Source organism: Vulpes vulpes, chromosome 13 (assembly GCF_048418805.1).
Source record: "Vulpes vulpes isolate BD-2025 chromosome 13, VulVul3, whole genome shotgun sequence".
NCBI lineage: Eukaryota > Metazoa > Chordata > Mammalia > Carnivora > Canidae > Vulpes > Vulpes vulpes.
The window spans coordinates 14,665,968-14,682,436 of record NC_132792.1 but is presented as its reverse complement, the minus strand read 5'-3'; the positions used below and the strand labels follow the sequence as shown (position 1 = coordinate 14,682,436).

The 16,469-nt window shown below is 31.3% G+C and overlaps 1 protein-coding gene across 2 annotated transcripts in view; it reads right to left on the bottom strand.

The window, feature by feature from the left end:
• The window catches only part of TMEM65 (transmembrane protein 65), a 68,376-nt gene that overhangs the window by 5,129 nt on the left and 46,778 nt on the right, over positions 1 to 16,469 (bottom strand). The window contains exons 2-7 of one of the 2 annotated variants that reach the window (XM_072733965.1): positions 15,665 to 15,760; positions 14,192 to 14,236; positions 11,339 to 11,406; positions 6,976 to 7,030; positions 6,073 to 6,115; positions 3,884 to 3,989 (exon numbers count right to left, since the gene is read on the bottom strand). In XM_072733965.1, the coding sequence (XP_072590066.1) occupies positions 3,884 to 3,989; positions 6,073 to 6,115; positions 6,976 to 7,030; positions 11,339 to 11,406; positions 14,192 to 14,236; positions 15,665 to 15,760 (413 nt within the window). The remainder of the gene's footprint in view (positions 1 to 3,883; positions 3,990 to 6,072; positions 6,116 to 6,975; positions 7,031 to 11,338; positions 11,407 to 14,191; positions 14,237 to 15,664; positions 15,761 to 16,469) is intronic. The other variant, XM_072733966.1, reaches the window with a different exon arrangement.

Genomic DNA, 16,469 nt, shown 5'->3' with positions numbered 1-16,469 from the left:
AAATTGTACATACATTTTAACATCTGAAGATAGGAAGATAGAGGAAAAAAACTCACCAAATACTCTCAATATATTTGGATTTGCTCCTATCTGTATATATTCCTTTTTCAATATTTATCCCCAGATACAGCTAATTATATGTAGGTCTAATAATTATGTAAACATAGCTTTGTATTCTGTCTCAATTCTTCCCCCATAGCCACATGTTCTAATAAGCCCTTTGCAAACTGTTTCATAAACTTATTATCAAACTCCTTAAATTCCACTGAATTGATGGCCTTTAATGTTTAAAGCTCTCCTTATATCATTAAAAATCATTGCTACTTTTTCGCCAGTGTGATATTACAATAAATATTTCTGTGTATAGTTCTTCCCAATGATTTGCTTAAAAATCACATAACATGAACATTTGTGCATATTCATAGTATAATGAATACCATGCTATCTATTCTAAGCAAAACTGACAGCAACTACATATATACCAATTGAAATACAGTTGATCCTCAGACAACAAAGGTTTTAACAACACAGGTATGGATCTACTTATGTGGGTTTTTACAGTTCAGTACTATAAATGTTTTTTCTCTTCCTCGTGATTTTCCTAGCAACATTTTCCTTTCTCTAGCTTACTTTATTCTAAGAATACAATATGTAATCTATATAGCATACAAAATATGTGTTAATCAACTATGTATGTTACTGGTAAGGCTTCCAGTTAGCTATTAGTAGTTAAGTGTTTGAGAAGTCAAAGTTATACATGGATTTTCAACTCATGGGGGTTGATGGTGCCTCAACCCCCAGGTTGTTCAAGAGTCAACTGTATATGTATAAATATATGTAGTATATGTATATGTATATATACACACCAATTTTTTTACAACCATACCTACACTATGAACACTTTTAAATGTTTATCTTTGTAAATAATTTTTAAAATTTGAATTTCTATGATGACCATCAGGGTTAAATCTTTTCAGGTAAGTTTTATTTCTTCATACAAACTTTACTGAGAATCTACTATGTGCCAAAGTCTGTGCTAGGTACCAGAGAAACAAAAACTAATTAGATGCAGTGTCTCTCTCTTTCAGGAACTTCCAATTAGTTATAAGGAGAAAAGCAAATAAATAAAACGAATTCTATCAGACATTACAGGTGCTATGATAGCTACATAATCAACAATCCTGAATACAATGTTTTTTCTTATATATCATCCATTTTTATCTATCAGACCCTTCAGGTTTTCTAATAAATTTCAAGATTAGACATTAGTGTTTTGACAACAGCTTGCATAAAAATTTTCAACTCTGTTATTTTTGGGTTTTTGGTGGTAGTGATAGTGATGGTGGTGGTGGTATGCCCATGCTTTATGTTAATAATCAGATTTGTCATTTTCATCATGTCATTTCATCATCTCATTTTTCATCAAGCTTCAAAAAGTATCACTCTTACAGAGCTTTAATAAGCAGAAATTTTCTTCATTCCAGATGTTAAAATTTAATCCTAGATCCTTATCTTGACCTTAAACTTTATATTCATTTATATTTATTTATATACACAGAGAGAGACTATTTTATTCAGATTTATGACTTTCCCATATACATGAAATGTTCATTGCTTCTTCTACTTCTCACCCATTCTGTTAGAATGCTTATTACTATTTTCCATGGAAAGCAAGGCTTTCCTCCTGCACTCACTCTAGGACTGCCAGTTAATGAGTTCCAATCCAATTATCTCAATGAGGCATAAAGTCAATAGGGCAGAGAGGGAGGAAAGAAGTGGGATATCCTTTTCCAGCTCTGTGATTCAGAACCTGAAACATCTTTCCACTGAAAAATCAGTTACCTATATATTATTATCAGGTCTTATGATAGTCTAGGCCTTACAAGTAACTACACTAGGGCTAACCCAAGAACTTGAGTACATCTGTAACACAGTTTGGCAAGAAAACATTTTCTGAATTTCAATCAGCTGAATTATAAATGAGGTTTTAAAATATAACCCATATCAACAGGAACCTGCATATTCATTTGCATATATTCCATTATGGGTAAATTTCAGAGTTAGCTTATGCCATGAATAGATTACTGATCAGTAGCTTAAATTACTTCAGGCTATTCATTAATTGAATGTTATGTTACAAGAGTACATTCAATCCTAACATAAAAGAAGAGTCAACAACCAAGAAATAGAATCACTTCATATGCTAGTAGAAAATCTATCAACATACACACAGATACACACATTATCTATCCATCTATTATCTATCTATCTATACACTAGCTTAGTAACTGAAGTACTTTTATAATAGGAGAAGGGAATGGACCTGCTTATAATACAGAACGAAAAAACAATGATCAATTTTACAGGAGAAGAAAGCCAAGGAAAATCTTCTCTTGATCCCAATTGTAGTGCTAAAATGTCAAGCCAAATTGCTAGAATGTTAGAATATCCTGATTCCTCAACATTTCTAGCAGAAATCAGACAACTAATCTATAAATTGCAGGATATGGATACATATACATGATTTTCTACACAGAAATAGGTGAGTCTAAGGTGGAGCCTGAGATTTGCATTTGTAACAAGTTTCCAGGTAGGGCTGATCATTCTGGCCATGGCACTACACTTTGAGAATCACGGTCCTGTATAATCTCACTTTCTCCCATGATTTTAACTATCACCTTTTCAGTGCGGCCTAGCTGTCTCTATCCCAGCACTCTCAACCTCTTTTACCCTGCTCTTTCTTTTTTCTTTAATTCCTTTAACATTTGCAAACTTCTAGTACATTAAACATTTTATTTATCCAATTTTTATTGTCTTCTCTCCACTGCTAGAATGTAAGATCCATAGAAAAAAAGATCTTGTTTTGTTAACCAATGTATTCAAAACTCCTACATGTGTACTATGCATTTAGTAGAAAATAATGAATATTTGTTGGAAGAATAATTGATAATACTCATCATCTCTAATTCAGACCTCTCTAACTTTTAATCCAAATGCCTACTAGGTATTACTACTTCAATGTCCTATAAGCATCTCAAATTCAACTTACTGAATCAAAGATCTCATAGCCTTCCTTAACTTGTCCTTCCTCCCTTTTTCTTGACTTAATTGGTGGCACTGTAATATATCTACTTTCCTTCCTACTTAAAATTCTTCACTTAGCACTCCATCACCTAGTTATGAGGTTCAAGCTCTTTAACATAGCTTATATGGTCTTTCCTGTCTGATCTATCCTTACTTCTCCAATGCTGTTTCCTACTGCTGCTTCATCTTCAACTAGTAAGTATTATACTCCAGCAATACTTAATTTCTTGTATTTCTCTGAACATATCCTGTTTTTATCATGTCTTTCTACATGCTAGTTAATGTACTCAGAATTCTCTTGTTCACCAGTAAACATCTTATCAATAATACACAAATATGCTTAGATCCAATAAGCTCCAAGAAATGTTCCCACCAAAAGACATTTCTCCCCACAAGTATGAATTCTCTAACTTGTGCTACTGCTGTATCTAGTGCATGATTCTATAACTGCATATGTCCTACAAAATTATAATTTGTTTATATGCCTTGTTCTTCACCTAAACAGTTCTCAAAAGTAACTATAATTCATATTCATTTTATGTCCTTCAGTCTCTAATACATGGCATATATTCTTAACTGAATCATATAAAGAATATTCTAAAAATCAAATACACCTACACAAAATAAACAATAAAAAATTATCCTTCTTCTGAAAACTGCCAAAGCTTAGACAATTTTGTTAAACACTCCACTCAAATCAAGTTAGTCTCAAATTTCTCAAAGGACTGAACTATATATATATGTAGTATCTTGCTCTGGCTACCTGAATTCATTATCATAAACCATATAAAGTACTTACAAAATGTGTACTAACACGTGTTTGCCACATGTCCACTTGTTTCGGTGTAAGATCAGGAATTGACAGACCTAATCTGGAAGCCAAAGCTTCAACATAGCCTGCAAGTCTTTAAAAAAAAAACAAACAGAAGGACAGAATGTAAGTTTTTAAAGAGACACACAAATGTCATTAGATAATAAACTAATTAGTACAAAAAGAAACCAGATAATTTTACACCTGTAACTGGCACTCTAGAAATGGAGTAAATGTTTTTAGAATTTTCATTTTTATTGTGCATAAATATATATAGTTTAAAAGTATGTTATCATTAATGTATTCAATACATAAACTAATTGTCTTAATTATTCTCTTTTATGTATGTATTTATTTATTTAGAGAGAGAGTGAGTAAGTGGGGATAGGAGAGTGGGGGGAGGTGAGAGGCCAAGGAGGAGAGAGAGAGAAAGAGAGAGAGAGAGAGAGAGAATCTCAAGGAAGCTCCACACCCAGTGCAGAGCTGGACATGGGGCTCAATCTCACAACCTGAGATCATGACTTGAGCAGAACTCAAGTGTCAGATGCTTAACCAACTGAGCCACTCAGGCACCCCGCTCTTTTATTTAAAAGATTATTTCAAGGTATATACAGAATTTTTGCAATAAAATTGCAATTATGTACTTATTCCAAATTCAAAGCAAAGCACATTTTCATTTCATATGATATAAATTAATAACTGTCACCAAAAGCAAAAATTTCCAAAATTTATTAGATTGATATATTAAGAAAAACAGCCTAGAATTTTGAAGGCAATCTCAAGCATTATCAAGTTTAACTTCCCATCATTTATTGGATACAAACTTACTTTGTGAACTACAAGGGAAAAAATTTGCCAATTAAACTATGCATATATCAGTTATAAGATGGATCCCAATATCAGATATGTTAAGTTCTACAAAAAAAAACCCTATGTACCTAAGAATCAATAAAATGTAGTATTTGTTATTTAATGATATTTTTAAAGGCAGAGAAGAAATAGTTCTAAATACAAAGACTCCCAACAAAATCTTTATCTCTAATCAAAAATAACTAATGATACAAGCTAAAATTAAATGGCTTTAAAAGCTATTAAATCACTTAGTTCTATTAATTATAAAAAGCTATCACAGCAGCTATAATATTACCAATATTAACCTTAATGTTGGAAATGGGGAAACAGAATGTGTAAGGGGTGATATCATTATAGATTCATGTCAGGAATCTGAGAAATATAAATTTTCTACCCTGGCCCAGATGCAAAGAAACTTTGTGTTTTAAGAGTAGCTTTAGCCTCAAACTCCAGTACAGAAGTCTCATACACAGGGTTAGATCACTTATAAAGCTGCTTCTTCCTAGATTATAGGGCTAAGTAAACTACTAGACTCAAATCCAAATCTCAAAAATTACCACTCTCATGAACCAAGGAAGGAAGAAATAGAGCCAAAGACTGAGCAAAAGAGAGTATGTTTATCACAATAATTAATGCCAACTTAGTCTAATTTATACTTTCCAAGCTTCCTCAAGCTCAGGAGGCAGCCCAGACCATGTGCTGCGTGGAAGAGAGAATGTAAAGTGAGTAGGAGAGAAAGCTGGCCTTTTCTAGTGGGCGTCCTTGCTTTGTTTCATCATTCCTGTCATATGGAATAAAGACAGCAAAAACTGGCCAAACCCATGTATGATCTGGCCATTACTACTTTTGAAAGTTCCTTTTTTCAAGAAAACATGCCCAGTCGGGAACCTCACATTTGAGCCATATCTCTTATCTTTGAGCTTAGTGAGAGAAGGGTAGGGTGAAACAATGATGAAGTTCTTGGTTTTAATCCTGTCTTACCTTAGAAATGTCTGTAAAATACATATAAATACTTCAATAAATGAAAATTAAACTCTGCTTAAATTACAGTCATCGTAGAAAAACTTTGTGCATCTATCAATCTCCTGAGAAGATTTTAAACACAAACTCCAGGTCCTTATACCCAGAGGTATAACCCAGGCATTTATATTTGATGCACACCAAAGATCTAGTACTACTGATTTACAAATATTAAATTTAAAACTTTAGTTTGAAAACATACACAATAAATGTCCCATATTTTTTATGTTTCTCAATTAAAGAATGGAGAAGAGAAAGAGTAAGTCAGTACACACATGCACAAGTGAACAGATGAATGTACCTACCCAAGTCCAGCTAAATCTGACACAAGATTTCCCAAAGCAGCAGCTAAAAAATTGAGAAATGAGTAAGTGACTTGTTACATGAAAGTCAGAAAAGTCATCATAATATATCGCTATAACATCAACAAAGCACTGATCTGGAAGAGTAATCACAGTTTCTGAAACTACAACTATATCCAAAGTAATTCATTGGATAGCTCTGAATCTCAAGATTTTAAAATAGAACACAAGTCCTTTGGGATTATACTGTTCTACTTCTATCAAATAATAGGTTTTCTTCTGTTGTGGTAGCCAGTTTCCATTTTGGTTTCAATATCTATACAATATTTTGAGTTTTATCTTTTATATTTAGGGAAATTTGGATATTTGGAAGTTAAAGTAAAGCTTTATGAATAGCTCTGAAATTCAGGAAAATCATAGAGAAGAAATATCTCTTTCATGAACTCATCTACTCACAATGCTTTCCAAACAACAAACACAACACCGAACCATTCCTAAATTTCACCATCATGAAAAACAGATGGTAACTAGGGGAAAGACAGTAACAGAACCAAGTTAGATTTCAATCTTATATTTTCTTCTTTGGTTTTTCTACCCAACTTGAAAATAAATTAGTAGAAACAAGAGTAAAAAAGTTTTGAGGTAACACTGAATTAAGAGAAAAACTGATTTTAACATAGTACAGCATTGTTACTCATTAACTAACATAAAGTACCTAAAATTTCTCAAGAAAAAAGTGCTACATATACAAAATTAAGAATTAGAAGAACAGGATTAAGGAGACAAACTAATAGATATTTCAATGAGTAAACTTATTCAAATAAATTATCCTCTAGTAAATCTAAGCTGCTAAAATGTTTTATAAATATACAGAAAATGGTTAATAAAATGACTATTATTAAATACCTGCCATAGTTGAAATTCCCAAAATAATTCCAATAGACATCTCAATATGGGTTCCCTGTAAAATGATTATAAAGAAATTAATCTTAAAAACTGATGTTGAAGTGACTATAAAAAATAGCAAAGTATTAAAAAACAGAGAGACTGGTTAAACCCATAGGTTATTGCAGCAAAATTATATATATAAAATATGCAGAAATATTCATATAATGCAGTAATGTACTTATCTATTAAATGTATGCATTTATGAGGAAACATCAATATCACTTGATTCATTAAAATTACTTTCATAAAAATAGCAAAAACATAATTACAATACAAATAGCAATATAACCCATCATTAAAAATCTAAAATTTGTATTTTCCAGCCACAAAGAAAGATTCTTTAAACCTCTTGGAACACAAAAATAACTCACCTAGTTTTAAATTCTGAATGATACATATATATATTATTGTTATTTACTCTACCAAAAGAGTTTTTTAAAAAAACAGACTCAACTAATTTCTAAGGACCCAAGAGATCAAACGTCAAAAATTATCTTTATATCAATGAGTCCTTTAACCATTAGGTAGTAAGACCATATGATTCATTTATAAGCAACAACAGATAGAACCTCAGTAAAAAACAAGACTCTACTGCATTTCCACTGAATTTACTGAGAGAGTTTCATACTTTCCACATCCATCCCGTTCTTTTATAGACAAGAGAGATTCATATTTGTACTTCCATTTTAAAGAAGGAACTGAAATGAAGAAGGTTAAACTATTCTAATGGGTTATTACATAGAATAAAGAAGAAATCCTATGATCTACTGTGCTGAGTTCTAACGCTTGGGCAATGTTGCCATAAGTAGATTTAATTTTCCTCCTGAAGAGTGATGCTTGAAAATTTTAAAGTAAATTTTTAAATATCAATGATACTTACAGAGAGAAAAAAAAAGAAAACTATCTGGTATGTAGAAATATTGCATTACTTAATTATTTATAAATCTGAAGAGAGGCTGAGTTGAATTTTCCTCATTTTTCTCTTGCCTAGGCCTTTTGGCTCCATCCCTTTAAAACACAATTCTTGTTGGATATGGAGAGAACAGCCTGATGCATAAGTCTCCTAAGTATTTAAAATCACAAGGAAGGTTTTAAAGGAACCCCCAAAAAACAGATTTCTGAAAGAAAATGAACAGAACACACGTAAAGAATAAAGATGTGTATCTTTATATACAGATGGGAAAAAAAATTCACAAAAAACTGGAGCACTAATATAGAAAAAAGGCACCTGACAGGTACAGTACATAAAAAATAAATATAGCTTCTTTAGCAGCAATGAATCATTAGGCATGCCCCAAGAAAAATCTGTTTGCAATACATGTATTTAAAAAGTGTTTAAGTGCTTAATCACTTAGTTGTATTTAAGAAACCTGAAGGACCTTCTAACAACAAAAAAAGCTTCAAAGTCAAAGACAGATTGAGGACAATAGACTACTAGTCTTTACTTTTCCCCATAGTTACATCAAATTCTGTTATACATCCAATACTAGTTATCTTAAAATTACATCTGGTTCATCACCTGAATACAATTAAACTACTCTAGAATTCTAATAAATTCTATTCTAATTAAATTGTAAGAAACGTAATCCAAAAAAAAAAACCCACCAAAATATGTTATAAAAAGCAATACCAGTAATGCAAAAAGAGAATATAAAGCTATGAAACCAAAGGCTGAGTATGAACAGCAGCCAACAATAAAGGTCAATCTATTACAGGAAGTTACATAGTAATTTGTTTTGATGACTACAACTAGGATGGCAACCAAAAGAGTACAACAGGAAAGAGGAAAACATCAAATGTCAATGACATGATAGAAAAGAAGAATCAAGTATTTCCTTAACCTACTATCTTAAAACAGTCAATCTGTCCCACAATGTTAGAAGGCAATCAGTGTTTTTAAAAAATTAAAAGGTGAAAAACATTCTTAAGATAATGATGACTATTTCCCTATTCACAGATTCTAGAATTATTTAGGTATTTTAGTTTCAGCAGCCTATTTATTATAAAACTCTTTGGGAAATTTCACTGTTCCTGAACTAGTTTGCAATTATCACTGAATAACAAATTTCCCACACAAACTGCTCTTCATCAGGTACTGAAGCCAGTGGTTTAAACATTTCTTTCAATAGTATATGAGTAGAAACTAGTATATGTCCCTGAAACTGAATTTCAGTATAAACTTCAAGAACACGTATTAATTAATAACTTGGAGTCAAGCACCTCAGACCTGGAAAAATAGCTCACTCTCAGTTATACTAACAATGAGACACAGGCCCAAGTAACAGAAAACAGTAAACAACATAACAATAATTTGACTCTAGAGTGTGGGTGTTTCACTGTGTTGGTAGCTGTATTTAGATGCAGATTATCTGTTACTTTAGATATTTATTTCAAAGAAATAACACACTGTGAACATTTTATTCAGGGTCTATGAAGCTACCCAGTTTCCCTATTCTGAACTCTCTTCAAAATCTCTGTTCACTTTTTTTTTAAAGACCCTATTTTATTTATGAGAGATACAGAGAGAGAGAGGTAGAGAGAGAAGTAGGCTCATCACAGGGAGCCCAATGTGGGACTCGATCCTGGATCCCGAGATCACGCCCTGAGCCAAAGACAGATGCTCAAACGCCAAGCCACCCAGGTGTCCCATCTATGCACCTTTCTTTACACAAAATATATCATCTCAATACTTCCTCGTAGAAAGGATAGTCTTTCAGTATTTGACTATCCAAGGTCTGCCCTACTGAGGTGGAAAAAAATAAATATGAAGGTAGTAGTGTGGATACTAGCTCTCAATTAAGAGAAACGAAATATTGAGTTGTGTAAAACCCAAATATAGATTTGTTACAGAGAAACTAAGAACACATCAAGAACTATAGCTTATAAAACCATGATAGTGACGTTTTCATTATAATTAGATATGACTTATTATTTATTAAATAATCTAACCAACTCAAATTTTAGTAATTTCACTGAAAGCAGTGTGGTTCTAAGTTGCTGAATATTCAAATATATTTCCTCAAATTCACAGATATATAAATTTGCCAATTTAATACTTATATATATATATATATATATTAGGAAAATGTCATAATCAGTCAAAAAACTAGTGTTCTGAAATTATATCTTAGAGGCTCTTGCCAAGATGCTTTGCTAAAGAACTATGCAGTGGGCGCTCTCACTTTCAAGTTGTGTGCATGCTAGGGCACCTTCTGTGACTATTTAGGCAGCAGGATACCCTCTTATTGTGTGAACATAGGTGAATAGCCAGACTTTCTGGATATCTGAGCACCATTAATCTGGACATAAGATGTGACTATATAATAGCAAAAAAAATTCATTTTAGATATTCTTTTAAGAATTTTAGATATTCTTTAAGCAAATTTTATAATCTACACAATGTAAATCATACCTTTAATCCCTGTTTTGAAACCAAATACTCTATTTATGTCCATCTGTAGTAGATGTGACCTCCAAAACACCAAAAAAAAAAAAAAACTACCCAAACCTTGCAGCTCTCATATGTATTTTTCTCACATTCAATAATCCTAAAATCATTTTTTTAACAGTCTCTTACACAACAGCTACCATTTACATAATTTTTTCAAGTTAGAGTCAGTGAAAAGAAGTGGATAAAGCACTGGGCAGTTTTAGAAGACTTGCATTTTAATCCATGGACTCATCTCTGGCTTTAGAAATTGAACCAATATTGGTAATCATTAACAAAAGGTGCCACTCAATGGTAGGAAAGGTAAATAAGCCTTCTCTGAGACTAAACACTTTTAAGGAACACACTTACATTAAAATGACTACAGCAAAGGGGATTTTTTTTTTTTAACACTACAATGGAACAACAACAGAAAGGAGATACACTCAGTGTTCTCAACTAAAACTTAAAATATCTTTCGATTAAATGGATAGACTATATCAAAACACCCTTTAAAACATTTCTGCATGGAAAAACTAAACAAGGAGCTAACCAAATAACATATATGTGATGAGAACTGTCAATAAAATTAAAGATCAGAAAACTTATATACTTTTTCCTTTAATAAGAATGTTGAAACTAGAGAATAATATAGACCTAATAAATATGTGTTTATTACTGTCAATGCTTTACCAAAAGTCTTAATGATTAATATATACAATGCCTTAAAACTGAATGATAGTCTAATTAACATGAAATATAATAAAAAATAGCCTTGTTCATTATGATGTTAATTAAAATTTTATAGCTAGGATATATAAATTATTAGGAAAATTTAGACCACATTACTTTCTTTATTAACCCAAAATAGAAGGGGTGAAAGAAAGAACTTACTGCAACAATCATAATTGCATTATCCAAAAAGCCAAACCCTATGAAAGGTATCGCATTGTGGATGAATACTGAAAAACATCAAAAACAGAAAATATATTTTAAGATTTCTGTAACTTCAAATAAGAAAATAGACCATATGATTAGTCTCCTAAACAGATCTGACAACTTTTGAAATTTGCTTTCCATTTCCCATAGCCAAACGATTCTGCTCCTGCTGTAAGTTAAACTACTTCCTAGAAGCTACACTGGGGACACAAAACAAAATTAAAAAACATGTAACATGTAAAAATAACTGTGTTAGACTTCTGACTTGTTTTCTTACTAGCTACACATACAAAGTACATACAGTTAACAGGAGAACAAATAAGTAAATACATATTACAAGTACCATGTTTTTCCTGTTTATTGCTATTGATATCAAACTGTTTCTTATACCTAAAGACTAATGTCATAAAATTAATCTCCATATTAGAAATAATTTTAAAATACCCTGAATCAAATTTCAGGGAAGCTATCTGGTCACTTTTACTCACTAACCAATTTCTGGACAAATGTGAGAAAAATATAATTACTCATCTATATTAGCCATATATATGCAGCTTTTCCTCCCCTCATAACATCAGTATTCCTGAAAGCTTTCACAAACTATTTGATTTAAATAAAAATGGAATTTGGCCTCTTACTAACAAAGGCACATCTTACCTTATCTATCTAATACAGAATCTGAATGACCTGACATAACAGAAGTGTAACTAGGAAGAACTAATACCTATATGCTTTTTATACATTCAGTCTCATCTTTTTCATATTTGCATCTTCAGCACATTGCAGAATGCCTAGTGCATAGCAGATACTCAATGAACATTAGTTAATTAAGTTGAGGACCACTAACCTGGAAAGGAAGAGAATTCCATATTAAGAGAACTGAAGGCAGACTGTGAAACAGATTAAAAGCTGGGATAGTTAAAAGACTTTATTCTAATTCATCTATAAAATTGCCAAGATAGAGCCAACATCAATTCAACTGATGACTTTTTAAAATAAACATCAAAGTTGTGAGTTTTATAACATATCCAAAAACTAGTCCCTTAAACGAATTAGCTGTATGTATTCAGTGACATTAGAGTGTCTTTCCTTTTAATGCATTAAGTCCACAGAAAGTATAATTAAAATATAATCCAGAAGTTATGGAAGTGTGACATTACTATCATGAGTTCTGCACTAATCGAGGGAAGGCTAATAAGTAGTAAACAAAACAAAATGAAAAACGCTTCTACCCAAAACCACTATTGAAGACTAAGATCACAGGAAAAAGGTATATATATCTTAGATCATTTCAGATGTCTTCTTGCTATCAAGAGAGAATGTTCAAGATAAAAAGTAGCACCTTTTTAATTATAAAGAATATTATTTTTAACAGTGTTATTTTAAAAGCTATTAAAGATGGTAAAAACCAAATAGTACATTAATGAAATGGGATTTTTCAATTAAAGAATCCAGCCTTAGTTCTTTGATTTTAGCTAAGTCTAGCTGGTTAACTACTAGACATTCAAAATTTTATTATAAGCAACCTTGAAGATAAAATATATCATGTTTTTATGCTTAGACCAAAATAAGTGTGTCATATAAATAAAAATGTATTGTCAATACAAAGGAAAAAGTATAATTTTCGAATTGTTACATAAACATGTACTAGACACTCCAGTGGGCATGAGATACAAAGATATGTAAGAGTTGGGTTACCAACGCTCAAGAAGTTTGGGTATGATAACATATTATATCAATAGTTAATTTCAATATAACAAAAAAAAAAACTGATAATAGTATTATACAGTGCTATGGACATGAATTTGCATGAACCTAGGCTAGGTGGATCAGGAAAAATTACCAGGGGAAGAAAAGTTGTAAAAGAATTCTTAAATGTTTTCGTATTTAGGAAAGTAACTTCTTCCTAATATAAATTATATTCTACCTCTGAGAGAAAAAAGAATGGCTAATTAATAAGCTTTAAAAAATTATATAGCTTGCTCTCCAGTATGTAATGACCTCCTATTAAATTTGTGATTTCTCCAATTTCCTTTGGGAAATACTACTCTGTAAAAGCAAATCACATCTAATATTTAGCATTCACTTACAACCTACTCAAATTCACTGTACCGTTAAAATATTCTCTTCTTTTACTGTCTTTATAAGATCCCAAACTGCTTTACATTATGCCAGTATTAGCCTTGACTATTTATTCCCATCATAATCGAGTAAAGAAAGTACATCAGTACCATTATAAGCTTCTTCTTCCTGGTGGTCTTAAATGAACTTAACTTTCTTCATCATCATAAACAGCAAGCTGTAAGTATTTTCTCGATCAGAGAACAGTTCTTACGTAGCCCTGAGCCCAGACTTTCTAGTTCTGAAATTACCCAATTAAATCCAAACTAAACATATCCTTTTTTTCTGGGAATTTAGAAAAACCTACCATTAATATAATTTTATTTCTGGATGATAACAACAGTTTAAGAATTATTGATACTGCTAACAATATTAGAAATTCCATTAGGGTAGAATGGGGTAACTGGGTGACGGGCACTGAGGAGGGCACTTGATGGGATGAGCACTGGGTGTTATACTATATGTTGGCAAATCAAACTTCAAAAAAAATAATAAAGCAGGTAATTTACTGAAAAAATATTGTAATGTATCTTAAATCAAGTTTATAAACTTTGTTTCAGCATGACATAACCCATTATACCTGAAAAAATTAAATTTACTGACTCTTCTATACTAACAGTAAATGATATAGTTATTTCAAATCTACAAGATAGATGCACAAATATTTAACAATTATAGAACCATTACCATATCTCAGCTGTCCTGGGGTGGGTGGTGGAGCTTCCAATTTTTCTAAAGGGGAAAAAAAGGGTTTAGGTCAAGAATTAGTTACTATAGCATGATTTCTTTTTCATTACAATAAAGAAAATACCAGCAGATTTACAAAGTGGGAGAATATCAAAGTTTATTCACAAATTTTTGTAGGTTAATAGATCAAAATAATAATACTTGGTATGGGTTAAATTACAAGGCTAGAAAATAAAACTGAACTTTAGTTACATGGAACCTATAACCTATAACCCTGAGTAATCATTAGTTTTTCATTTTTGTGTTTTTTAAGCCCTTGCATCTATGTAATGAGCCTGTTTACATTAATTACAGTAAAACATAACCTTTGAAATATAGCTACCCTTATTTAAGATGCAATGATAGATGACTTAAGTAATATATATACAAACAGAAAAAAGCTGAAAAAAGAATATTCAGATAGACCTAAATATCCTTTAAAAAAATAGAAAATAACATTTTCAAAGCAATGTATTACAACAGTGACTTCACTGGATGGTGTTATGTTCCTTAATCTCCCCTGATAATATACTGAATATTTTGAGTCTTGAAACCTATATACTATTGGATAATATAACATATTCTATGCAATAACATGACCAAAAAAAGTAGGATGCTATTTAAAATCACAAATAACAATAAATTATAATATATAGCATAATAAACACACAAAGTCTTCCCAAGTATAAATCAAAGTGTCTTTAAGTGCCATCATTAAATCTAAAAATTAACAATCATTATAAAGAAGCAATGTATCTAATCTCATAACAATAACCATCTCACCATTTGTATAAGCACAACAGTAAGTGATGGTAAAATGGCAGAGAACGTACTTTCTTTATCCTCATCCAGTCCAAAAGAATTAACTGACAGTCTATGGAAAAGAACCCACACCACAGATCACATTATTCTAAAGACTTAATACAACCAGACTGTCCAAGGAAACACGTACAAACTGGATATATACTTTCTAAAATACTTATTTTATAATCTATGATAACATTAAAACTGAAGGATTTAGTTTTAGAAAAGTAAAAAACAAATCTCCACTGATAAGCTATATAAGAAAGAAGTAACATCCATATTTGTGAATGGCATTTTACTGAAAACACATATAGTACCAAAATGATTTTACAATAACAAGTACACTAATACCCTAAATTCAATTTTCATATTATTCAGAAAGTTCTAAGAATTCAAGTTTGTTATGTTTTCCCCCTTTTTTTAGAAGAGTTGTGAAATGAAGATATATTAATCTTGGCAGAATTTCACATCTTATTAAAATATATTGTCTATTTATTGACTAACATCATTACCTCAAAATCTATTTTGAAAGCATGCAAATGGTTTTCCAAATTTTAACAAGGAATATAGGATACCACTGTAGTCCACAGAATTTTCTGGTGAAGTAAACATGCAAAAGTGGTTACATACCAGAACTATTTGCTAGTTGCATTACTCTCATCATCACTACAGTTCTGACACTGTGAGGAGAAGTCCTTGTCAGTTGACTGGAACATCTTGAAATACCTAAAAATTCAACAAGCAGGACCTTCCCAATAGAATGAGAATATAGAGAGTCCTTGCTTTTACGTCTTCAAATTCCCTACATATTCATAATGAGCAAAATACTTTAAATATTTTACAACTCTTATGAAGAAAGGATAAGAGGTAGGCAAATGTATAAGATGCAGCAAAAACAACCAAATATATAATTAACATTCCTAATCTTCCTTTCATATTACCCATAAGGATTAAAAAATTAAAACTAATGAAAAAATGAATTTTTAAAGACTGAGAAAGAAATATAAAGGAAATAGAGCAGGGAGGAAAACCATTGGCACAGAGACTAAAGTAAAATCAAAGCAGAGATTCTGCCTCCTGCTTCACAAAGAGCCTATTGAGTAGCAAGAGGAAACATGAACATTTCCTAGAAAGTGGAAATTATACTGGAAATTATCCATAAAAATTTTTTAAATCATAAATTGATAATTTTGAGGACTTTGACACTGTAAATTACTTTCTTTACTTTGTTAACTGAATCAAAACTATATCAGAAGTGAAAAACACTAGATGTACTATATACAACAGAACTCAATCTTGGAAATAAACCCCCACAATCTATGCAGGTTTTAAAAATCTATGCAAAGTTTTCTTTTGAATATGGTAAACTATCTATACTTACACTGGAAATGTTTCATTAAGAAGACTTTGGAGTTAGAAAAGCTAGTTCTTTTCA